We start from the raw sequence: 27,001 nt of genomic DNA, 5'->3' as shown, positions 1-27,001 counted from the left end.
AGTAACTGTGTCTGACTGCGCATATCAATGAGCTAATCAGCCAGCTGGCAGTTGGCAGTTATTTTTAGAAATTGCCTCAGAAACCAGCCCATTATAAACGTATGGGAAAATTTCCCTATATAAATGCATTGAAACAATGCTTTCCAATGAGGGGAAAACAATTTTCAAATGCAAATTGCACCAAAACTACAAATCCGATCGACATGAAAAAAACTTAGCACACCTCTCGTGGACGCTGGCTTCGAAATGACACCTCACTGGAGTCTGTGCGTTCCACGGTTCGGGCCGCATTAATTGCGGAAAAAAGCCTAATAATAAGAAGAATAACTAGATGGGCATTTCCTGAAGGAAATACATGGTGCTTGAACAGCGCTGCCAGCTGCCAATGAACCTCAGGAGCAAGTCTGGCATGCAGGGCCCTGCCCTTGGGTATCCAATTTGGCCCCTTGGTAGCCACTTTGATGTGCGGGGCCCCTTGTTAGCAACTTTGGCCCCTTGGTAGCCATTTTGGCATGCAGGAATCCTTGGTAGCCACTTTGGAGCACACAGCCTCTCGGTAGCCACTTTGGCCACATCCTCTTATATACAGACATCACTCCTATATACAGACATCACTCCTATATACAGACACCACTCCTACATACAGACATCCCTCTATATACAGACACCACTACCATATACAGAGATCCCTCTATATACAGATACCACTCCTATATACAGACATACCCCTATATACAGACACCACTACAATATACAGACATCCTTCTATATACAGACACCACTCCTATATACAGACATCCCACTATATCCAGACATCCCCCTATATACAGACACCACTCCTATATACAGACATCCCTCTATATACAGACATCTCTCCCTTATACAGACATCTCTCCTATATACAGACATCCCCCTACAGACACCACTCCTATATAGACATCCCCCTATCTACCGACACCACTCCTATATACAGACATCCCCCTATCTACCGACACCACTTCTATATACAGACATCCCTCTATATACAGACACCACTCCTATATACAGACACCACTCCTATAAGCAGGCACCTCTCCTATATAGACATCCCTCTATATACAGACACCACTCCTATATACAGACACCTCTCCTATATAGACACCACTCCTATAAGCAGGCACCTCTCCTATATACAGACATCCCTCTATATACAGACACCACTCCTATATTCAGACATCTCCCTATATAGAGACACCACTCCTATATACAGACATCCCCCTATATACAGACATCTCTACTATATACAGACATCCCCCTATATAGAGACACCACTCCTATATAGAGACATCCCTCTATATACAGACACCACTCCTTTATACAGACATCCCCCTATATACAGACACCACTCCTATATACAGACATCCCACTATATACAGACACCACTCCTATATACAGACATCCCCCTATATACAGACACCACTCGTATATACAGACATCCCTCTATATACAGACATCTCTCCTATATTCAGACATCCCCTATATACAGACACCACTCCTATATACATACATCCCTCTACATACAGACATCTCTCCTATATACAGACATCCCTCTATATACAGACACCACTCCTATAAACAGACATCCCTCTATATACAGACACCACTCCTATATACAGACATCCCTCTATATACAGACATCCCCCTATATACAGACACCACTCCAATATACAGACATCCCTCTATATACAGACACCACTCCTACATACAGACATCCCTCTATATACAGACACCTCTCCTATATACAGACATCCCTCTATATACAGACACCACTCCTATATACAGACATCCCTCTATATACAGACATCTCTCCTACATACAGACATCCCTCTATATACAGACACCACTCCTATATACAGACATCCCCCTATATACAGACACCACTCCTATATACAGACATCCCTCTATATACAGACACCACTCCTATATACAGACATCGCCCTATATACAGACACCACTCCTATATACAGACATCCCTCTGTATACAGACACCACTCCTATATACAGACATCCCTCTATATACAGACACCACTCCTATATACAGACATCCCTCTATATACAGACACCACTCCTATATACAGACATCCCTCTATATACAGACACCACTCCTATATACAGACATCCCTCTATATACAGACACCACTCCTATATGCAGACATCCCTCAATATACAGACACCACTCCTATATACAGACATCCCTCTATATACAGACACCACTCCTATATACAGACATCCCCCTATATACAGACACCACTCCTATATACAGACATCCCTCTATATACAGACACCACTCCTATATACAGACATCCCTCTGTATACAGACACCACTCCTATATACAGACATCCCTCTGTATACAGACACCACTCCTATATACAGACATCCCTCTGTATACAGACACCACTCCTATATACAGACATCCCTCTATATACAGACACCACTCCTATATACAGACATCCCTCTATATAGACACCACTCCTATATACAGACATCTCTCCTATATTCAGACATCCCCCTATATACAAACACCACTCCTATATACAGACATCCCTCTATATACAGACACCACTCCTATATACAGACATCCCTCTATATACAGACATCTCTCCTATATACAGACATCCCTCTATATACAGACACCACTCCTATATACAGACATCCCTCTATATACAGACACCACTCCTATATACAGACATCCCTTTATATACAGACACCACTCCTATATACAGACATCCCCCTATATACAGACACCACTCCTATATACAGACATCCCTCTATATACAGACACCACTCCTATATAGACATCCCTCTGTATACAGACACCACTCCTATATACAGACATGCCTCTATATACAGACACCACTCCTATATACAGACATCGCTCTATATACAGACACCACTCCTATATACAGACATCCCTCTATATACAGACATCTCTCCTATATACAGACATCCCTCTATATAGACACCACTCCTATATACAGACATCCCTCTATATACAGACATCTCTCCTATATACAGACATCCCTCTATATACAGACACCACTCCTATATACAGAAATCCCCCTATATACAGACACCACTCCTGTATACAGACACCACTCCTATATACAGACATCCCTCTATATACAGACACCACTCCTATATACAGACATCCCTCTATATACAGACACCAGTCCTATATACAGACATCCCTCTATATACAGACACCACTCCTATATACAGACATCCCTCTATATACAGACATCTCTCCTATATTCAGACATCCCCCTATATACAAACACCACTCCTATATACAGACATCCCTCTATATACAGACATCCCTCTATATACAGACATCTCTCCTATATACAGACATCCCTCTATATACAGACACCACTCCTATATACAGACATCCCTCTATATACAGACACCACTCATATATACAGACATCCCTTTATATACAGACACCACTCCTATATACAGACATCCCCCTATATACAGACACCACTCCTATATACAGACATCCCTCTATATACAGACACCACTCCTATATACAGACATCTGTTGTGATTCGGTTCGTGGGCTCCCCCGGTGGTCTCTTGTGGTACTGGTGTCCTGCAAGCTTTGCCTTCTCAGTTCACCTGTTCCTATCAGGATGTGGGAGTATCCTATTTAACCTTGCTCCTCAGTCATTCTAATGCTGGCCATCAATGTATCCAGAGTGATTCTGTTGCATGTTCCTGCTCCCAGTTTTCTGCTCAGCTAAGTTGGACACTTTAGTCCTTAAGTCTATTTTTGTATGTTTTGTCCAGTTTGCACTTATGTGAATCTCTGCAGCTGGAAGCTCTTGTTGGGCTGTAATTACCACTCCAGTGGCATGAGTTGTCACATGAGTTAAGGTAATTTCAGGATGGTGTTTTGAAGGGTTTTGCAGCTGACCGCGAAGTCCTCTGTTGTATCTTTCTGCTATTTAGTTAGCGGGCCTCTCTGTGCTAAATCTGCTTTCATACTACGTGTGTCTTTTCATCTGCTCTCACCGTTATTATATGTGGGGGGCTGCTATCTCCTGTGGGGACATTCTCTGGAGGCAAGCCAGGACTGTGTTTTCTTCTACCAGGGGTAGTTAGTTCTCCGGCTGGCGCGCGGCATCTAGAGACAACGCAGGAATGCCCCCTGGCTACTTCTAGTGTGGTGTGTAGGTTTAGCATCGCGGTCAGCTCTAGTTTCCATCACCCGAGAGCTTGTCCGTTTATTTTATGCTTCTGATGTTTCCTTGCCATTGGAAACCATAACAGACATCCCTCTGTATACAGACACCACTCCTATATACAGACATCCCTCTATGTACAGACACCACTCCTATATACAGACATCACTCTATATACAGACACCACTCCTATATACAGACATCCCTCTATATACAGACACCACTCCTATATACAGACATCCCTCTATATAGACACCACTCCTATATACAGACATCCCTTTATATACAGACATCTCTCCTATATACAGACATCCCTCTATATACAGACACCACTCCTATATACAGACATCCGCCTATATACAGACACCACTCCTATATACAGACATCCCTCTATACACAGACACCACTCCTATATACAGACATCCCTCTGTATACAGACACCACTCCTATATACAGACATGACATCCCTCTATATACAGACACCACTCCTATATACAGACATCGCTCTATATACAGACACCACTCCTATATACAGACATCCCTCTATATAGACACCACTCCTATATACAGACATCCCTCTATATACAGACACCACTCCTATATACAGACATCCCTCTATATACAGACATCTCTCCTATATGCAGACATCCCTCTATATACAGACACCACTCCTATATACAGACATCCCTCTATATACAGACACCACTCCTATATACAGACACCACTCCTATATACAGACATCCCTCTATATACAGACACCACTCCTATATACAGACATCCCTCTATATACAGACACCACTCCTATATACAGACATCCCTCTATATACAGACATCCCTCCTATATACAGACATCCCTCTATATACAGACACCACTCCTATATACAGACATCCCCCTATATACAGACACCACTCCTATATACAGACATCCCTCTATATACAGACACCACTCCTATATACAGACATCCCTCTATATACAGACACCACTCCTATATACAGACATCCCCCTATATACAGACACCACTCCTATATACAGACGTCCCCCTATATACAGACACCACTCCTATATACAGACATCCCCCTATATACAGACATCACTCCTATATACAGACATCCCCCTATATACAGACATCACTCCTATATACAGACATCCCTCTATATACAGACACCACCCCTATATACAGACATCCCTCTATATACAGACATCTCTCCTATATTAAGACATCCCCCTATATAGAGACACCACTCCTATATACAGACATCCCCCTATATACAGACACCACTTCTATATACAGAAATCCCTCTATATACAGACACCACTCCTATATACAGACATCCCCCTATATACAGACACCACTCCTATATACAGAGATCCCTCTATATACAGACATCTCTCCTATATTCAGACATCCCCTATATAGAGACACCACTCCTATATACAGACATCCCCCTATATACAGACACCACTCCTATATACAGACATCCCCCTATATACAGACATCACTCCTATATACAGACATCCCTCTATATACAGACACCACTTCTATATACAGACATCCCTCTATATACAGACACCACTCCTATATACAGACATCCCTCTATATAGACACCACTCCTATATAGACATCCCCCTATACACAGACACCACTCCTATATACAGACATCCCCCTATATACAGACACCACTCCTATATACAGACATCCCCCTATATACAGACACCACTCCTATATACAGACATCCCCCTATATACAGACATCCCTCCTATATACAGACATCCCTCTATATACAGACACCACTCCTATATACAGACATCCCTCTATATACAGACACCACTCCTACATACAGACATCCCTCTATATACAGACACCACTCCTATAGACAGACATCACTCCTATATACTGGCATCCCCCTATATACAGACACCACTCCTATATACAGACATCCCCCTATATACAGACATCCCTCTATATACAGACACCATTCCTATACACAGACATCCCCCTATATACAGACACCACTCCTATATACAGACATCCCTCTATATACAGACATCTCTCCTATATTCAGACATCCCCTATACAGAGACACCACTCCTATATACTGACATCCCCCTATATACAGACACCACTCCTATATACAGACATCCCCCTATATACAGACACCACTCCTATATACAGACATCCCTCTATATACAGACATCTCTCCTATATTCAGACATCCCCCTATATAGAGACACCACTCCTATATACTGACATCCCCCTATATACAGACACCACTCCTATATACAGTCATCCCCCTATATACAGACACCACTCCTATATACAGACATCCCTCTATATACAGACACCACTCCTATATACAGACATCCCTCTATATACAGACACCATTCCTATATACAGACATCCCTCTATATACAGGCATCTCTCCCATATTCAGACATCCCCCTATATAGAGACACCACTCCTATATACTGACATCCCCCTATATACAGACATCCCCCTATATACAGACATCACTCCTATATACAGACATCCCTCTATATACAGACACCACTCCTATATACAGACATCCCTCTATATACAGACACCACTCCTATATACAGACATCCCCCTATATACAGACTCCTATATACAGGGCAGAGTTGTGGGTCACTTACTTTTCACACACGGGGCCGGGGGGCACTTTTCACACACGGGGCCGGGGGGCACTTACTTTTCACACACGGGGCCGGGGGGCACTTACTTTTCACACACGGGGCCGGGGGGCACTTACTTTTCACACACGGGGCCGGGGGGGCACTTACTTTTCACACACGGGGCCGGGGGGCACTTACTTTTCACACACGGGGCCGGGGGGGCACTTACTTTTCACACACAGGGCCGGGGGGGCACTTATTTTTCACACACAGGGCCGGGGGGGCACTTACTTTTCACACACGGGGCCGTGGTGGCACTTACTTTTCACACACGGGGCCGGGGGGGCACTTACTTTTCACACACGGGATGAGAGGGTGTCATAGTCACTTTATTTTGATGTTTGACTTTGATAAATGATCATGTCCTAAAATGGACACCGTACATTTGCATAGCTGCCATCTTTGGAAGGTCAAGTTGGGGGTAAAGGAAAGTTCGCCATTATTTCCTATGGGAATTTTTTTTTTTTTAAATGCAATTTAAATAAAATCTACATATCGGATCGACTATAAAAGTCATAGCACACCTGTCCCCTTCGGCCTTCGAAACGCCGCCTGAACGGGGTCTCTGCGCCGAGCGGTTTGGGCCGCATTAATTGCGGAAAACGCGGAGAAGAAGAAGAATAATAATAACTAGATGGGCATTTCCTGAAGAAAATACATGGTGCTTGAACAGCGCTGCCAGCTTTACAGCAGCACTTTTCACACACGGGACCAGGGGAGCACTTACTTTTCCATACCCGGGACCGGGGCGCACTTACTTTTCCACACCCGGGACCGGGGCGCACTTACTTTAGCACACACGGGGCCGGGGGCGCACTTACTTTTGCACACGGGGCTGGGGGCGCACTTACTTTTGCACACGGGGCCGGGGGGGCACTTACTTTTCACACACGGGGCCGGGGGGCACTTACTTTTCACACACGGGACGAGAGGGTGTCATAGTCACTTTATTCTGATGTTTGACTTTGATAAATGATCATGTCCTAAAATGGACACCATACATTTACATAGCTGCCATCTTTGGAAGGTCAAGTTGGGGGTAATGGAAAGTTCACCATTATTTCCTATGGGAAATTTTTTTTTTAAAAATGCGATTTTTTAAAAAACTACATATCGGATCGACTATAGCACACCTGTCCCCACCGAGGGCTTCGAAACACCACCTGAACGGGGTCTCTGCGCCGAGCGGTTCGGGCCGCATTAATTGCAGAAAACGCGGAGAAGAATAATAATAATAATAAGAAAATATAAGAAATCGGATTACAATATGTTGCTTGAACCTAGGAGGTTCAAGCACCATAATAATAATAAAATATAAGAAATCGGATTACAATATGTTGCTTGAACCTAGAGGGTTCAAGCACCATAATAATAATAAGAAGTTTACCACGATGGAATAACAGTATAGTGCTTTGTTCCAAAGCACTATAATTAATGAGCTAGTTGTAATCAAAATACATCTCCCTGCCCAAGAATGCGGTCTCTGAGAATCTGCTCGGAGCCTGATAAAAGGTCATCGAGGGCCGTAAATGGCCCTGGGGCCTGAGGTTCCTCACCCCTGAATTAGTAGGAAATCGAACACTTTAACAAACTGTAAGAGTTTGGATTGCCTCATGGCCTCTTCTTTCGATACCTACAACTTAGGCATGTATATCTGACTCAGTTTTGCTCTGCGGCATCGGTTATACGGAATAAATATTTACTAGTCTCTCGCAGATACACCTTGTTCATACAGTATATAGAACACTGAGTTTTCTTTTTAGAATTGGAGTATGTTCGAATGTAGATTGTCCAAGAGGTGGAACTGGAGATGCGCACTTGTTACACATGTTCTGGAGTGCAGGAGATTAGGCTCCTACAGGAAAAACACATTAGCTTTAATAAAAAGGTTATTTGGCATGCAAATCCAAGCAAACTCCAAAATATGCATATTGGGATAATTGGGAGAATCTATAGATCTCAAATCCATCCCTGATGACTGTAGGTCTTTTGCAAAAATTGTATCAAGCTCGCAAACTCATCTAGAGTACTCCTGAGAGATAACATATGGCAATTTCTGGCTTCAGGAACACTTGGGGTATGATCATTACAGGTTAAATGATATAAGTAGGGCCAGAACACATGCAAAGTAATATCACTATTGGAGATCTCGGGATCTCCACCGCATAGGAAAGCATGTTATTGCGGGGGCTCCAGGCTTTCACAAAATGTCAGCAGAGCCCCCCGCAGCGCCGAACACACGCAGCGATGCACTGCACATCTGAACACCCCCTAATCCCAGCCTGCAGCAACGCTCCATTCTTGTCTCCCCCAGCAGCGACCCAGGGACCCTGCTCTGCCGCGGCCGGTAAGGTACGTCCGCATTATAAGACACACTCCCATTTCCCCCAGAAATTTGGGGCAAAAAAGTGTGTCTTATAATCTGAACAATACGGTAGTTATGTCATATGAACCCTGCGTCCAATTAGCATAGGCGTCACTGTTCTCACCTTTGGACAAATTGAACAATAAGACTTATTCAAAGAGAAGTCGCAGCCCAGGCTTCCTGTTGATGTTCCAACACGTCCGAAGGAGGAGAAAGTAAAGCCGGAGCTGATTGGGTGCAGGGCTGGTGTAATGTAACAACCTCATATGAGCCCCGGGAACGCGATTGCCGACACTGCTGGAACAGTATCGGCACGGAAGGCGAGTATGAATTTTTTTATTTTAACAAAGCCATACATGATGAATGACAAAGGATTGCCATAGCAGTGCACAACTCCTTTAAGAAAATACAATCTTCAGTTAAAACATTTCCAACATTCTGAACATGAATAAGGCTTCTCCCCTGCTCGATTTCTCTGATGTTTTTTAAGAGTTGAATTCCATTTAAAACATTTCCCACATTAAGGACCTGAAAAAGCCTTCTCTGGGTGAGTTCTCTGGTGGTGATCAAGATGCGCTTTTCGGGTAAAACATTTCCCACATTCTGAACAAGAAAAAGACTTCTTCCCTGTGTGAGTTCTCTGGTGCTTAACCAAATCTGATTTCTGGTTAAAATATTTCCCACATACTGAACATGAAAAAGGCTTGTCCCCTATGTGAGTTCTTTGATGTGTGATGAGATTTGATTTATTTGTAAAACATTTCACACATTCTGAACAGGAAAAAGGCTTCTCTCCTGTGTGACTTCTCTGGTGCTTAACCAAATCGGATTTCTGGTTAAAACATTTCCCACATTCTGAACATGAAAAAGGCTTCTCCCCTGTGTGAGTTCTCTGGTGCTTAACCAAATAGGATTTCTGGATAAAATATTTCCCACATTCTAAACAGGAAAAAGGTTTCTCCCCTGTGTGGGTTCTCTGGTGCCTGACCAAATCTGATTTCTGGATAAAACATTTTCCACATTCTGAACAAGAAAACGGCTTCTCCCCTGTGTGGGTTCTCTGGTGCGTAACCAAACTTAATTTACAATTAAAACATTTCCCACATTCTGAACAGGAAAATGGCTTCTCTCCTGTGTGAGTTCTTTGGTGTGTAGCAAGATTCTCTTTTTGGTTAAAACATTTCCCACATTCGGAACAGGAAAAAGGCTTCTCCCCTGTGTGCGTTCTCTGGTGACAAACAAGTTTTGATTTCTGTGTAAAATATTTCCCACATTCTGAACATGAAAATGGCTTCTCCCCTGTGTGAGTTCTTTGGTGCCTAACCAAATCTGATTTCTGGTTGAAACATTTCCCACATTCTGAACAGGAAAAAGGCTTCTCCCCTGTGTGAGTTCTCTGGTGCTTAACAAAAACTGATATCCAGTTAAAACATTTCCCACACTTGGAACAAGAAAATCTATTCTCTGCTGTGTGAAGCTTTTTATGTTTAAGAAAAGACTTTTCGAGGGGAAAACTATTTCCATATTCTGAACATGATAATGGATTCCTTGATTTATAAGTAATTTGTTTTTTAATGTTTATTTTGCGACTATGATTTGCTTTAGTTGCTGGTAATAAATAAGAAGACAAGACCTCTTTCAAAGGATCAGATGACAGATCTTCGCTGTGAGGGGATGATGGTATATCTGGAGTAATGGCATTCACTCTAATTGTATCCTTTTGGATCTCAAGATCATCTGATTTAAAAATTGAAGATGTCAGCTGTCCCTCTGATTTCTTGGTACAGTCACCTACCAAGAAAAAAAAATTATTATTTTAGAATAAAATATCCTCAAATTTTATATTTTTTAACATTTCTACTTAAACTGTCAGGAAAAATGGCAAGTTCTGTAAAAAAATTTGACTTATTCACCAAGACAATGACAGCTCACAGTCTAATAGAAAACAGCATGAACAAAAAAGGAGCATGGTGTTCAACTGTTTGTTCATTCTGACTCACAAATATGCAATACACAATAAACGAAGAAAATAATGGATGGCACGCACCAATGCGGTTATTTCTTGCTTTATTGATGCTGTGCGGCTCAGGCACGGGAGACATGTGCAAGGTACGGACTAGAGCGCGAAACATCTGTAGTCCGTACCTTGCACATGTCTCCCGTGCCTCAGCCACCCAGCGTCTAATAAAGCAAGAAATAACCGCATTGGTGAGTGCCATCCATTATTTTCTTTGTTTATTGTGGATTCCCTGCATGTTTTTTTTCCCATATGGATTGAGCACCTACAGCGGTGTTTTTGAAGGCTATCTGGCATTCATGATTTAGTGTGGGTAACCTCATTTCATCTCTTTGAGGTAAAGGCGACGCAGTGGTGCCAAACACTTTTCTGCTGTTGACAAATATGGAATAAAAAGCCACCAAAATGTTATGTAGGTGAAAAAAGTACCAAAATAAGTTCCACTCATCTTACAAAAAGCAAGTCCCCACTCAAGTCCATCATTTGTCAATGGAAAAAAAAAGAGGTTTCCACATTATTTAGTGGCTCAAAGGCTCTTGAAAAGCAAAATTGCTTCCATAAACCAATCCAGCAATATCCGCTCTCCCAATGTCAAATTTCCCCTTCACTTCTGAGCCTTGCAGTGTACACAAACCACATTTAGCATCTATGTATTTGGTATTGCTGCAGTGACAAGAACCCACTTAATTTATTAATTTACGGTGTGTGTCCTGTTGTGAATTAGACTTTTTGGCTCCCTCTTGTGGTTACTAGTGTTATGACTCTGGGATTGTCTTTCCTCAGTTTGGCACCCACCTGGGTCGTTAGTCCAGGGGTGTTGCTATATAAACTTCCTGGATCCTTAGTCCAGTGCCTGGCATCGTTGTAATCAGATCCTTTCTGTTTGCTCCTGTCTGATGGTCCTGGTTCGTGCATATTTAAGCTAAGTCCTGCTTCTTTGTTTTTTGGTTATTTACTTTGCTCTTATTTTTGGTCCAGCTTGTACTAAATGTGATTCCTGACTTTGCTGGAAGCTCTAGGGGGCTGGTGTTCTCCCCCCGGGCCGTTAGACGGTTCGGGGGTTCTTGAATATCCAGCGTGGATATTTTGATAGGGTTTTTGCTGACCATATAAGTCATCTTACTATATTCTGCTATTAGCTAGTGGGCCTCTCTTTGCTAAATACCTAGCTCATTCTTACGTTTGTCTTTTCCTCTTACCTCACCGTTATTATTTGTTGGGGGCTTGTATCCAACTTTTGGGGTCTTTTCTCTGGAGGCAAGAAAGGTCTTTCTTTTCCCTTCTAGGGTTAGTTAGTTCTCCGGCTGGCGCGAGACGTCTAGAACCAACGTAGGCACGTTCCCCGGCTGCTGCTATTTGTGGTGCTAGGATTAGATATATGGTCAGTTCAGTTACCACTGCCCTATGAGCTGGTTTTTTGTGTTTGCAGACTTAGTAATTATTTCTGAGACCCTCTGCCATTGGGGTCATAACAGTATGCCAGGCCAACATTGAATGTTTAATGCATTGCAGAAGTGGGATATTAAGAAAGGAAATTCTGAGTTTTTTTTTTGTTTTTTTTTTCCTCTCTTCCTCCCCTTTACCTCTGAGTGGCTTGTGCTTGCTGCAGACATGAATGTCCAGACCTTGATTACAAGTGTAGACCAGCTTGCTGCTCGTGTGCAGGGCATACAAGATTTTGTTACCAGTAGTCCAATGTCTGAACCTAAAATACCTATTCCTGAACTGTTTTCTGGAGACCGATTTAAGTTTAGGAATTTCAGGAATAATTGTAAATTGTTTCTATCTCTGAGACCCCGTTCATCTGGAGATTCAGCTCAGCAAGTTAAAATTATCTCTTTTTTACGGGGCGACCCTCAGGATTGGGCTTTCTCGCTAGCGCCAGGAGATCCGGCATTGGCAAATATTGATGCGTTTTTTCTGGCGCTCGGATTGCTTTACGAGGAACCCAATCTTGAAGTTCAGGCAGAAAAAGCCTTGCTGGCTATTTCTCAGGGCCAGGATGAAGCTGAAGTGTATTGCCAAAAATTTCAGAAATGGTCCGTGCTTACTCAGTGGAATGAGTGTGCTCTGGCCGCAAATTTCAGAAATGGCCTTTCTGAAGCCATTAAGAATGTGATGGTGGGTTTCCCCATTCCTACAAGTCTGAATGATTCCATGGCGCTGGGTATTCAAATTGACCGGCGTTTGCGGGAGCGCAAAACCGCTAATCCTCTGGTGGTGTTGTCTGAACAAACACCTGATTTAATGCAATGTGATAGAATTCAGACTAGAAATGAGCGGAAAAATCATAGACGTCAGAATGGGTTGTGTTTTTACTGTGGTGATTCTACACGTTATATCAGCATGCTCTAAACGCCTAACAAGGGTTGTTAGTCCTGTCGCCATTGGTAATTTGCAACCTAAATTTATTTTGTCTGTGACTTTAATTTGCTCATTGTCTTCCTATCCTGTTATGGCGTTTGTGGATTCAGGTGCTGCCCTGAGTCTTATGGATCTGTCATTTGCCAAGCGCTGTGGTTTTGTACTTGAACCATTGGTAAATCCTATTCCTCTTAGAGGTATTGATGCTACGCCATTGGCGGAAAATAAACCGCAGTTTTGGGTGCAGGTGACCATGTGCATGACTCCTGAACATCGGGAGGTGATTCGTTTTCTTGTTCTGCATAAAATGCATGATTTGGACGTTTTGGGTCTGCCATGGTTACAGACCCACAATCCAGTCTTGGATTGGAAGGCAATGTCTGTGTCAAGTTGGGGCTGTCAGGGAATTCAGGCTGATTCCCCGCCGGTGTCTATTGCTTCCTCTACTCCTTCGAAAGTTCATGAGTATTTGTCTGATTATCAGGATGTATTCAGCGAGTCCAGGTCCAGTGCTCTGCCTCCTCATAGGGACTGTGACTGCGCCATAGATTTGATTCCAGGTAGTAAATTTCCTAAGGGAAGACTATTTAATCTGTCTGTACCTGAGCATGCCGCAATGCGTTCGTATATCAAGGAGTCTCTGGAGAAGGGGCATATCCGTCCATCCTCTTCCCCTCTTGGTGCGGGATTCTTTTTTGTGGCCAAGAAGGACGGATCTTTGAGACCTTGTATTGACTATCGGCTTCTGAATAAAATCACTGTTAAATTTCAGTATCCTTTGCCTCTGTTGTCGGACTTGTTTGCCCGGATTAAAAGTGCCAAGTGGTTCACCAAGATAGATCTTCGTGGTGCGTACAACCTTGTGCGCATTAAGCAAGGAGATGAATGGAAGACAGCATTTAATACGCCCGAAGGTCATTTTGAGTACTTGGTGATGCCTTTTGGGCTCTCTAATGCTCCCTCAGTGTTTCAGTCCTTTATGCATGATATTTTCCGGAAGTATCTGGATAAATTTATGATTGTTTATCTGGATGATATTCTGGTTTTCTCTGAAGATTGGGACTCACATGTGGAGCAGGTCAGGATGGTGTTTCAGGTTTTGCGTGAGAATGCTTTGTTTGTTAAGGGCTCAAAGTGTCTCTTTGGAGTACAGAAGGTTCCCTTTTTGGGGTTTATTTTTTCCCCTTCTGCTGTGGAGATGGACCCAGTCAAGGTCCGAGCTATTCATGAGTGGACTCAACCCACGTCAGTTAAGAGTCTTCAGAAGTTCTTGGGTTTTGCTAACTTCTACCGTCGTTTTATCGCTAATTTTTCTAGCGTTGTTAAACCTTTGACGGATATGACCAAGAAAGGTTCTGATGTTGCTAACTGGGCTCCTGCAGCCGTGGAGGCGTTCCAAGAGTTGAAGCGCCGGTTTACTTCGGCGCCTGTTTTGTGCCAGCCTGATGTCTCACTTCCCTTTCAGGTCGAAGTGGATGCTTCTGAGATTGGGGCAGGGGCCGTTTTGTCGCAGAGAGGCCCTGGTTGCTCGGTAATGAGACCATGTGCTTTCTTCTCTAGGAAGTTTTCGCCTGCTGAGCGGAATTATGATGTTGGCAATCGGGAGTTGCTGGCCATGAAGTGGGCATTTGAGGAGTGGCGTCATTGGCTCGAGGGTGCTAAGCATCGTGTGGTGGTCTTGACTGATCACAAAAATTTGATGTATCTCGAGTCTGCTAAACGCCTGAATCCTAGACAGGCCCGCTGGTCATTGTTTTTCTCCCGTTTTGACTTTGTGGTCTCGTATTTACCAGGTTCAAAGAATGTGAAGGCTGATGCTCTTTCAAGGAGCTTTGTGCCTGACTCTCCTGGAGTCGCAGAACCAGTTGGTATTCTTAAAGAGGGAGTTATCTTGTCGGCCATTTCTCCTGATTTGCGACGTGTGTTGCAGAGATTTCAGGCTGGTAGACCTGACTCTTGTCCACCTGACAGACTGTTTGTTCCTGATAAGTGGACCAGCAGAGTCATTTCCGAGGTTCATTCCTCGGTGTTGACAGGGCATCCGGGAATTTTTGGCACCAGAGATCTGGTGGCTAGGTCCTTTTGGTGGCCTTCCTTGTTACGGGATGTGCGGTCATTTGTGCAGTCCTGTGGGACTTGTGCTCGAGCTAAGCCTTGCTGTTCTCGTGCCAGCGGGTTGCTCTTGCCCTTGCCTGTCCCGAAGAGGCCTTGGACACACATTTCCATGGATTTCATTTCAGATCTCCCGGTGTCTCAGGGCATGTCTGTCATCTGGGTGGTATGTGATCGCTTTTCTAAAATGGTCCATTTGGTGCCTTTGCTGTCATGATTCTCAATGGCAAGAGAACATAGTAAAGCATGCAAAAGGACTAGATCTTGGAAGATGGGAACTCGAGCTGAACGTGAGCTAAACCTACCGCACAACTAACAGTGGCCGGTGTTATGGTTCTCAATGGCAAGAGAACATAGCCCAGCAAACATAAGTACTAGCTCTTGGAAGGATGGAAACTAAACTGACCATGAACTAAACCTGCCGCACAACTAACAGTAGCCGGGTAGCGTTGCCTACGTTTTTTATCCCTAGACGCCCAGCGCCGGCCGGAGGACTAACTAATCCTGGCAGAGGAAAATATAGTCCTGGCTCACCTCTAGAGAAATTTCCCCGATAGGCAGACAGAGGCCCCCACATATATTGGCGGTGATTTTAGATGAAATGACAAACGTAGTATGAAAATAGGTTTAGCAAAATTGAGGTCCGCTTACTAGATAGCAGGAAGACAGAAAGGGCACTTTCATGGTCAGCTGAAAACCCTATAAAAATACCATCCTGAAATTACTTTAAGACTCTAGTATTAACTCATAACATCAGAGTGGCAATTTCAGATCACAAGAGCTTTCCAGACACAGAAACGAAACTACAGCTGTGAACTGGAACAAAATGCAAAAACAAATGAGGACTAAAGTCCAACTTAGCTGGGAGTTGTCTAGCAGCAGGAACATGCACAGAAAGGCTTCTGATTACAATGTTGACCGGCATGGAAGTGACAGAGGAGCAAGGTTAAATAGCGACTCCCACATCCTGATGGAAACAGGTGAACAGAGGGGATGATGCACACCAGTTCAATTCCACCAGTGGCCACCGGGGGAGCCCAAAATCCAATTTCACAACAGTACCCCCCCCCTCAAGGAGGGGGCACCGAACCCTCACCAGAACCACCAGGGCGATCAGGATGAGCCCTATGAAAGGCACGGACCAGATCGGAGGCATGAACATCAGAGGCAGTCACCCAAGAATTATCCTCCTGACCGTATCCCTTCCATTTGACCAGATACTGGAGTTTCCGTCTGGAAACACGGGAGTCCAAGATTTTTTCCACAACGTACTCCAACTCGCCCTCAACCAACACCGGAGCAGGAGGCTCAACGGAAGGCACAACCGGTACCTCATACCTGCGCAACAATGACCGATGAAAAACATTATGAATAGAAAAAGATGCAGGGAGGTCCAAACGGAAGGACACAGGGTAAAGAATCTCCAATATCTTGTACGGGCCGATGAACCGAGGCTTAAACTTAGGAGAAGAAACCCTCATAGGGACAAAACGAGAAGACAACCACACCAAGTCCCCAACACAAAGCCGAGGACCAACCCGACGCCGGCGGTTGGCAAAAAGCTGAGTCTTCTCCTGGGACAACTTCAAATTGTCCACTACCTGCCCCCAAATCTGATGCAACCTCTCCACCACAGCATCCACTCCAGGACAATCCGAAGATTCCACCTGACCAGAAGAAAATCGAGGATGAAACCCCGAATTACAGAAAAAAGGAGACACCAAGGTGGCAGAGCTGGCCCGATTATTGAGGGCAAACTCCGCTAAAGGCAAAAAAGCAACCCAATCATCCTGATCTGCAGACACAAAACACCTCAAATATGTCTCCAAGGTCTGATTCGTCCGCTCGGTCTGGCCATTAGTCTGAGGATGGAAAGCAGACGAGAAAGACAAATCTATGCCCATCCTAGCACAGAATGCTCACCAAAATCTAGACACGAACTGGGTTCCTCTGTCAGAAACGATATTCTCCGGAATACCATGCAAACGGACCACATTTTGAAAAAACAGAGGAACCAACTCGGAAGAAGAAGGCAACTTAGGAAGGGGAACCAAATGGACCATCTTAGAGAAACGGTCACACACCACCCAGATGACAGACATCTTCTGAGAAACAGGAAGATCCGAAATAAAATCCATCGAGATGTGCGTCCAGGGCCTCTTCGGGATAGGCAAGGGCAACAACAATCCACTAGCCCGAGAACAACAAGGCTTGGCCCGAGCACAAACGTCACAAGACTGCACAAAGCCTCGCACATCTCGAGACAGGGAAGGCCACCAGAAGGACCTTGCCACCAAATCCCTGGTACCAAAGATTCCAGGATGACCTGTCAACGCAGAAGAATGAACCTCAGAAATGACTTTACTGGTCCAATCATCAGGAACAAACAGTCTACCAGGTGGGCAACGATCAGGTCTATCCGCCTGAAACTCCTTCAAGGCCCGCCGCAGGTCTGGAGAAACGGCAGACAATATCACTCCATCCTTAAGGATACCTGTAGGTTCAGAGTTACCAGGGGAGTCAGGCTCAAAACTCCTAGAAAGGGCATCCGCCTTAACATTCTTAGAACCCGGCAGGTAGGACACCACAAAATTAAACCGAGAGAAAAACAACGACCAGCGCGCCTGTCTAGGATTCAGGCGTCTGGCGGACTCAAGATAAATTAGATTTTTGTGGTCAGTCAATACCACCACCTGATGTCTAGCCCCCTCAAGCCAATGACGCCACTCCTCAAAAGCCCACTTCATGGCCAAAAGCTCCCGATTCCCAACATCATAATTCCGCTCGGCGGGCGAAAATTTACGCGAGAAAAAGGCACAAGGTCTCATCACGGAACAATCGGAACTTCTCTGCGACAAAACCGCCCCAGCTCCGATTTCAGAAGCGTCGACCTCAACCTGAAAAGGAAGAGCAACATCAGGCTGACGCAACACAGGGGCGGAAGAAAAGCGGCGCTTAAGCTCCCGAAAGGCCTCCACAGCAGCAGGGGACCAATCAGCAACATCAGCACCCTTCTTAGTCAAATCAGTCAATGGTTTAACAACATCAGAAAAACCAGCAATAAATCGACGATAAAAGTTAGCAAAGCCCAAAAATTTCTGAAGACTCTTAAGAGAAGAGGGTTGCGTCCAATCACAAATAGCCTGAACCTTGACAGGATCCATCTCGATGGAAGAGGGGGAAAAAATATATCCCAAAAAGGAAATCTTTTGAACCCCAAAAACGCACTTAGAACCCTTCACACACAAGGAATTAGACCGCAAAACCTGAAAAACCCTCCTGACCTGCTGGACATGAGAGTCCCAGTCATCCGAAAAAATCAAAATATCATCCAGATACACAATCATAAATTTATCCAAATAATCACGGAAAATGTCATGCATAAAGGACTGAAAGACTGAAGGGGCATTTGAAAGACCAAAAGGCATCACCAAATACTCAAAGTGGCCATCGGGCGTATTAAATGCGGTCTTCCACTCATCCCCCTGCTTAATTCGCACCAAATTATACGCCCCACGGAGATCTATCTTAGAGAACCACTTGGCCCCCTTTATGCGAGCAAACAAATCAGTCAGCAGTGGCAACGGATATTGATATTTAACCGTGATTTTATTCAAAAGCCGATAATCAATACACGGTCTCAAAGAGCCATCTTTCTTAGCCACAAAGAAAAAACCGGCTCCTAAGGGAGATGACGAAGGACGAATATGTCCCTTTTCCAAGGACTCCTTTATATATTCTCGCATAGCAGCATGTTCAGGCACAGACAGATTAAATAAACGACCCTTAGGGTATTTACTACCCGGAATCAAATCTATGGCACAATCGCACTCCCGGTGCGGAGGTAATGAACCAAGCTTAGGTTCTTCAAAAACGTCACGAAATTCAGTCAAGAATTCAGGAATCTCAGAGGGAATAGATGATGAAATGGAAACCACAGGTACGTCCCCATGCGTCCCCTTACATCCCCAGCTTAACACAGACATAGCTTTCCAGTCAAGGACTGGGTTATGAGATTGCAGCCATGGCAATCCAAGCACCAACACATCATGTAGGTTATACAGCACAAGAAAGCGAATAATCTCCTGATGATCCGGATTAATCCGCATAGTTACTTGTGTCCAGTATTGTGGTTTATTACTAGCCAATGGGGTGGAGTCAATCCCCTTCAGGGGTATAGGAGTTTCAAGAGGCTCCAAATCATACCCACAGCGTTTGGCAAAGGACCAATCCATAAGACTCAAAGCGGCGCCAGAGTCGACATAGGCATCCGCGGTAATAGATGATAAAGAACAAATCAGGGTCACAGATAGAATAAACTTAGACTGTAAAGTGCCAATTGAAACAGACTTATCAAGCTTCTTAGTACGCTTAGAGCATGCTGATATAACATGAGTTGAATCACCGCAATAGAAGCACAACCCATTTTTTCGTCTTAAATTCTGCCGTTCACTTCTGGACAGAATTCTATCACATTGCATATTCTCTGGCGTCTTCTCAGTAGACACCGCCAAATGGTGCACAGGTTTGCGCTCCCGCAGACGCCTATCGATCTGGATAGCCATTGTCATGGACTCATTCAGACCCGCAGGCACAGGGAACCCCACCATAACATCCTTAATGGCATCAGAGAGACCCTCTCTGAAATTCGCCGCCAGGGCGCACTCATTCCACTGAGTAAGCACAGCCCATTTACGGAATTTCTGGCAGTATATTTCAGCTTCGTCTTGCCCCTGAGATAGGGACATCAAGGCCTTTTCCGCCTGAAGCTCTAACTGAGGTTCCTCATAAAGCAACCCCAAGGCCAGAAAAAACGCATCCACATTGAGCAACGCAGGATCCCCTGGAGCCAATGCAAAAGCCCAATCCTGAGGGTCGCCCCGGAGCAAGGAAATCACAATCCTGACCTGCTGAGCAGGATCTCCAGCAGAGCGAGATTTCAGGGACAAAAACAACTTGCAATTATTTTTAAAATTTTGAAAGCAAGATCTATTCCCCGAGAAAAATTCAGGCAAAGGAATTCTAGGTTCAGATATAGGAACATGAACAACAAAATCTTGTAAATTTTGAACTTTCGTGGTGAGATTATTCAAACCTGCAGCTAAACTCTGAATATCCATTTTAAACAGGTGAACACAGAGCCATTCCAGGATTAGAAGGAGAGAGAGAGAGAGAAAGGCTGCAATATAGGCAGACTTGCAAGAGATTCAATTACAAGCACACTCAGAACTGAAGGGAAGGGGAAAAAAAAAAAAAAAAAAAAATCTTCAGCAGACTTCTCTTTTCTCTCCTTTCTCTGTCAATTAATTTAACCCTTTTTGGGCCGGTCAAACTGTTATGGTTCTCAATGGCAAGATAACATAGCCCAGCAAACATAAGTACTAGCTCTTGGAAGGATGGAAACTAAACTGACCATGAACTAAACCTGCCGCACAACTAACAGTAGCCGGGTAGCGTTGCCTACGTTTTTTATCCCTAGACGCCCAGCGCCGGCCGGAGGACTAACTAATTCTGGCAGAGGAAAATATAGTCCTGGCTCACCTCTAGAGAAATTTCCCCTATAGGCAGACAGAGGCCCCCACATATATTGGCGGTGATTTTAGATGAAATGACAAATGTAGTATGAAAATAGGTTTAGCAAAATTGAGGTCCGCTTACTAGATAGCAGGAAGACAGAAAGGGCACTTTCATGGTCAGCTGAAAACCCTATCAAAATACCATCCTGAAATTACTTTAAGACTCTAGTATTAACTCATAACATCAGAGTGGCAATTTCAGATCACAAGAGCTTTCCAGACACAGAAACGAAACTACAGCTGTGAACTGGAACAAAATGCAAAAACAAACGAGGACTAAAGTCCAACTTAGCTGGGAGTTGTCTAGCAGCAGGAACATGCACAGAAAGGCTTCTGATTACAATGTTGACCGGCATGGAAGTGACAGAGGAGCAAGGTTAAATAGCGACTCCCACATCCTGATGGAAACAGGTGAACAGAGGGGATGATGCACACCAGTTCAATTCCACCAGTGGCCACCGGGGGAGCCCAAAATCCAATTTCACAACAGGCCGGGTAGCGTGCCTACGTTTTATCCCTAGACGCCCAGCGCCAGCCGGAGGACTGACTGACCCTAGCAGAGGAAAATACAGACCTGGCTTACCTCTAGAGAAATTTTCCCCAAAAGGCAGACAGTAGCCCCCACATATATTGGCGGTGAATGGAGAGGAAATTAACATACGAAGTATGAAGATAGGTTTAGCAAATTGAGGTCCGCTTACTAGATAGTAGGAAGACAGAAAAGGGAACTGCACGGTCAGCTGAAAACCCTTTCAAAATACCATCCTGAAATTACTTTAAGACTCTAATATCAACTCATGACACCAGAGTGGCAATTTCAGCTCACAAGAGCTTCCAGCCTCAGAAATATTCAGTAACAGAGAACTGGAACAAAAATGCAAAACAAACTTAGGACTACAAGTCCAACTTAGCTGATAGTAGTCTAGGAGCAGGAACATGCAACAGAAAGGCTTCTGGTAACATTGTTGGCCGGCATAGAAATGACTGAGGAGCAAGGCTAAATAGACAACTCCCACATCCTGATGGAAACAGGTGAACAGAGGAGATGAAGCACACAAGTGCAGTACCACCAGAAACCACCGGGGGAGCCCAGAAACCAAATTCACAACACTTTGCCTAAGCTGCCTTCCTCTTCCGATCTGGTTCCTGTGTTCTTTCAGAATGTGGTTCGTTTACACGGCATTCCTGAGAATATTGTGTCTGACAGAGGATCCCAGTTTGTTTCCAGGTTCTGGCGATCCTTTTGTGCTAGGAAGGGCATTGATTTGTCGTTTTCGTCTGCCTTTCATCCTCAGACTAATGGACAAACGGAGCGAACTAATCAGACTCTGGAGGCTTATTTGAGGTGTTTTGTTTCGGCAGATCAGGATGATTGGGTGACCTTCTTGCCGTTGGCTGAGTTTGCCCTTAATAATCGGGCTAGTTCCGCTACTTTGGTTTCGCCATTTTTCTGCAACTCTGGTTTCCATCCTCGTTTTTCCTCGGGACATGTGGAGCCTTCTGACTGTCCTGGGGTAGATTCTGTGGTGGATAGGTTGCAGCAGATCTGGAATCATGTGGTGGACAACTTAAAGTTGTCACAGGAGAAGGCTCAGCGTTTTGCCAACCGTCGCCGCGGTGTGGGTCCCCGACTTCGTGTTGGGGATTTGGTATGGCTGTCTTCTCGATTTGTTCCTATGAAGGTCTCCTCTCCTAAATTTAAGCCTCGCTTCATCGGTCCTTACAAGATATTGGAAATCCTTAATCCTGTGTCCTTTCGCTTGGATCTTCCGGTGTCGTTTGCCATTCACAACGTGTTCCATAGGTCTTTGTTGCGGCGGTACGTTGTACCTGTGGTTCCTTCTGTTGAGCCTCCTGCTCCGGTGTTGGTTGAGGGCGAGTTGGAGTACGTGGTGGAGAAGATATTGGATTCTCGTCTCTCCAGACGGAGGCTTCAGTATCTGGTCAAGTGGAAGGGCTATGGTCAGGAGGATAATTCCTGGGTGGTTGCTTCTGATGTGCATGCGGCCGATTTAGTTCGTGCCTTTCACGCTGCTCATCCTGATCGCCCTGGTGGTCTTGGTGAGGGTTCGGTGACCCCTCCCTAAGGGGGGGTACTGTTGTGAATTAGACTTTTTGGCTCCCTCTTGTGGTTACTAGTGTTATGACTCTGGGATTGTCTTTCCTCAGTTTGGCACCCACCTGGGTCGTTAGTCCAGGGGTGTTGCTATATAAACTTCCTGGATCCTTAGTCCAGTGCCTGGCATCGTTGTAATCAGATCCTTTCTGTTTGCTCCTGTCTGATGGTCCTGGTTCGTGCATATTTAAGCTAAGTCCTGCTTCTTTGTTTTTTGGTTATTTGCTTTGCTCTTATTTTTGGTCCAGCTTGTACTAAATGTGATTCCTGACTTTGCTGGAAGCTCTAGGGGGCTGGTGTTGTCCCCCCGGGCCGTTAGACGGTTCAGGGGTTCTTGAATATCCAGCGTGGATATTTTGATAGGGTTTTTGCTGACCATATAAGTCATCTTACTATATTCTGCTATTAGCTAGTGGGCCTCACTTTGCTAAATACCTAGCTCATTCTTACGTTTGTCTTTTCCTCTTACCTCACCGTTATTATTTGTTGGGGGCTTGTATCCAACTTTTGGGGTCTTTTCTCTGGAGGCAAGAAAGGTCTTTCTTTTCCCTTCTAGGGTTAGTTAGTTCTCCGGCTGGCGCGAGACATCTAGAACCAACGTAGGCACGCTCCCCGGCTGCTGCTATTTGTGGTGCTAGGATTAGATATATGGTCAGTTCAGTTACCACTGCCCTATGAGCTGGTTTTTTGTGTTTGCAGACTTAGTAACTATTTTTGAGACCCTCTGCCATTGGGGTCATAACAGTGTCCTGAAGCACAATCTGAGCACTACGTGCTGAGTAATAAAATTGGAAATTTGCAATTTTTACTCTCCAACATCCATTGAGTGCTAATCACCTGGAAGTGCCTGTGGATTCAAAATAGTTACTACTCCTATAGACCAATTCATTGAGGGTTACACTGTCCAAAATGTAGTCACTTTTGGGGGATTTTTACTGCTCTGGCTTTCTGACATTTTTTCATTTTAGAGCAAATGGTGTGTCCTATCTCCTCTGGAACCTGCTATTGAGATGTCTGTTTCTGTCAACAGGCGCTGCCTTATTCATTCTGCAGGCGGAGTTGGTAATGGAGGAGATATCAGAACCAGAAGCTATGAGTGGCACCGGTTCTGTCCAGCCACTAAGGTTAGGGTACCTGGGACAAGTAGTACCATCCAGTCTGGCATTATGAGTGTGTGTGTTATTCAGCTGAAGAAATCTCTTCCCTGCTTCACCCAATTGGAAATTACCAAACCCTACTAATGCCTTGAAACATATTGCCGGAAACTGCCAGATACAGTCTTGTTCTCCTCTCGTTCAGTCCTCTGTGTTCAGCTCCTGACTTGTTTACACCGTGTTTCAAATTATTATGCAAATTGGATTTAAGTGTCATAAAGATGTAATTGTTTTGTTTTTCAACTAAACTCATGGATGGTATTGTGTCTCAGGGCTCAATGAATCACTGAAATCAATCTTAAACACATGGGATAATTAGTTTTCCAGGTGATTCTAATTAAAGGAAAACTACTTAAAAATGATGTTCCACATTATTAAGCAGGCCACAGTTTTCAAGTAACATGGGAAAGAAAAAGGATCTCTCTGCTGCTGAAAAGCATCAAATAGTGCAATGCCTTGGACAAGGTATGAAAACATTAGATATTTCACAAAAACTTAAGAGTGATCATCATACTGTGAAGAGATTTGAGAGCACAGAGTTCAGGCAGATAAAGGCATAATGAGGAAGGTTTCTGGCAGACAAATTCATTGGATTAAGAGAGCAGCTGCCAAAATACCATTACAAAGCAGCAAACAGATATTTGAAGCTGCTGGTGCCTCTGGAGACCCTCAAACCTCAAGGTGTAGGATCCTTCAATGGCTTGCTGTGGTGCATAAACCTACGATTCGGCCACCCCTAAAGAGTGTTCACAAGCAGAAATGGTTGCAGTGGGCCCAGACATACATGAAGACATACATTTTCAAACAGTCTTTTTTACTGATGAGTGTCGAGCAACCCTGGATGGTCCACATGGATGGAGTAGTGGATGGCCACCATGTCCCAACAAGGCTTTGACGTCTGCAAGGAGGTGGAGGAGTCATGTTTTGGGCCGGAATCATGGGGAAACAGATGGTAGGGCCCTTTAAGGTTCCTGAAAGTGTGAAAATGACCTCTGCAAAGTATATAAAGTTTCTGACTGATACCATGGAAGAAAGTTGTAAGAAGCAGAAATGTGCCTTCAGGAGCAAAATCATCTTCATGTATGACAATGCACCATCTGATGCTGCAAAGAATACCTCTGAGTCATTGGCTGCTATGGGCATAAAAGGAGATAAACTCATGGTGTGGCCAACATCTTCCCCTGACCTCAACCCTATAGAGAATCTTTGGAGTATCATCAAGCAAAAGATCTATGAAGGTGGGAGGCAGTTCACATCAAAACAGCAGCTCTGGGAGGCTATTCCAACTTCATGCAAAGAAATACAAGCAGAAACTCTCCAAAAACTCACAAGTTCAATGGATGCAAGAATTGAGGAGAGGTGATATCAAAGTAGGGTTTCCTATGTTAACATGTAACTTGGCCTGTTAGGATGTTTCGGAGTGAAATAGCTTTTTTGTTCAGTGAATGTGACCTCCTCATGCTGCAAATTCCACAAATGAGAATTTTCAGTTCTTTAAAACATATCAAATGTTTAGAAATTCTACTGTGCCTAATAATTTGGAACAGTGCATTTTGAATTTTTATTCATTTTGGAGATTATGCTGTTGCTAGATGGTGGCCCGATTCTAACGCATCGGGTATTCTAGAATATGTATGTGTAGTGTATAGCACAGCCCACGTAGTATATTGCACAGCCCACACAGTACATTGCGCAGCCCACGCAGTACATTGCGCAGCCCACGCAGTACATTACGCAGCCCACGCAGTACATTGCGCAGCCCACATTATATATTACGCAGCCCACTTAGTATATCGCATAGGCCACATTGTATATCTCGCAGCCCACGTTGTATATCGCGCAGCCCACGTAGTATATCGTGCAGCCCACGTTGTATATCGCGCAGCCCACGTTGTATATCGCCCAGGCCACGTTGTATATCGCCCAGGCCACATTGTATATTGCGCAGCCCACGTAGTACATTGCGCAGCCCACGTAGTACATTGCGCAGCCCACGTAGTATATTGCGCAGCCCACGTATATAGCAATGTGGGCATGATATCCCTGTTAAAAAAAAAAGAATTAATGCCGGTCGCCATCTCCCTTTCCCAGGATACATTGCGAAATTATCCAGATGACTTTGCGGTCTCGCGAGACCGCTAAGTCTTCTGGGTAATTTCGCAATACATCAGCGGGAACAGAAGGTGGCGGGCGGCGCGGCGATCTATGGAGGGTGAGTATAGCAGGTTTTTTGTTTTTTTATTATTTTTAACATTACATTTTTTTACTATTGATGCCGCATAGGCTGCATCAATAGTAAAAAATTGGGGACACACAGGGTTAATAGCAGCGGTTACGGAGTGCGTTACCAGCGGCAAAACGCGGTCCGTTACCGCCGCCATT

General features: G+C 44.4%; 1 protein-coding gene across 3 annotated transcripts in view; it reads right to left on the bottom strand.

Annotated features, from left to right (window-relative positions):
* Positions 1–9,585: 9,585 nt before the first annotated feature.
* The window catches only part of LOC143767734 (uncharacterized), a 464,270-nt gene continuing 446,854 nt past the window's right edge, over positions 9,586–27,001 (bottom strand). For 2 of the 3 annotated variants that reach the window (XM_077256235.1, XM_077256234.1), the window contains one exon: positions 9,586–11,071. In XM_077256235.1, coding sequence (XP_077112350.1) covers positions 9,801–11,071 — 1,271 coding nt within the window. In that variant the 3' untranslated portion in view covers positions 9,586–9,800. The remainder of the gene's footprint in view (positions 11,072–27,001) is intronic. The other variant, XM_077256233.1, reaches the window with a different exon arrangement.

This window comes from Ranitomeya variabilis, chromosome 4, assembly GCF_051348905.1.
Source record: "Ranitomeya variabilis isolate aRanVar5 chromosome 4, aRanVar5.hap1, whole genome shotgun sequence".
NCBI lineage: Eukaryota > Metazoa > Chordata > Amphibia > Anura > Dendrobatidae > Ranitomeya > Ranitomeya variabilis.
The sequence above is the reverse complement of the archived record's forward strand: the minus strand, read 5'-3'. Positions and strand labels throughout refer to the sequence as shown.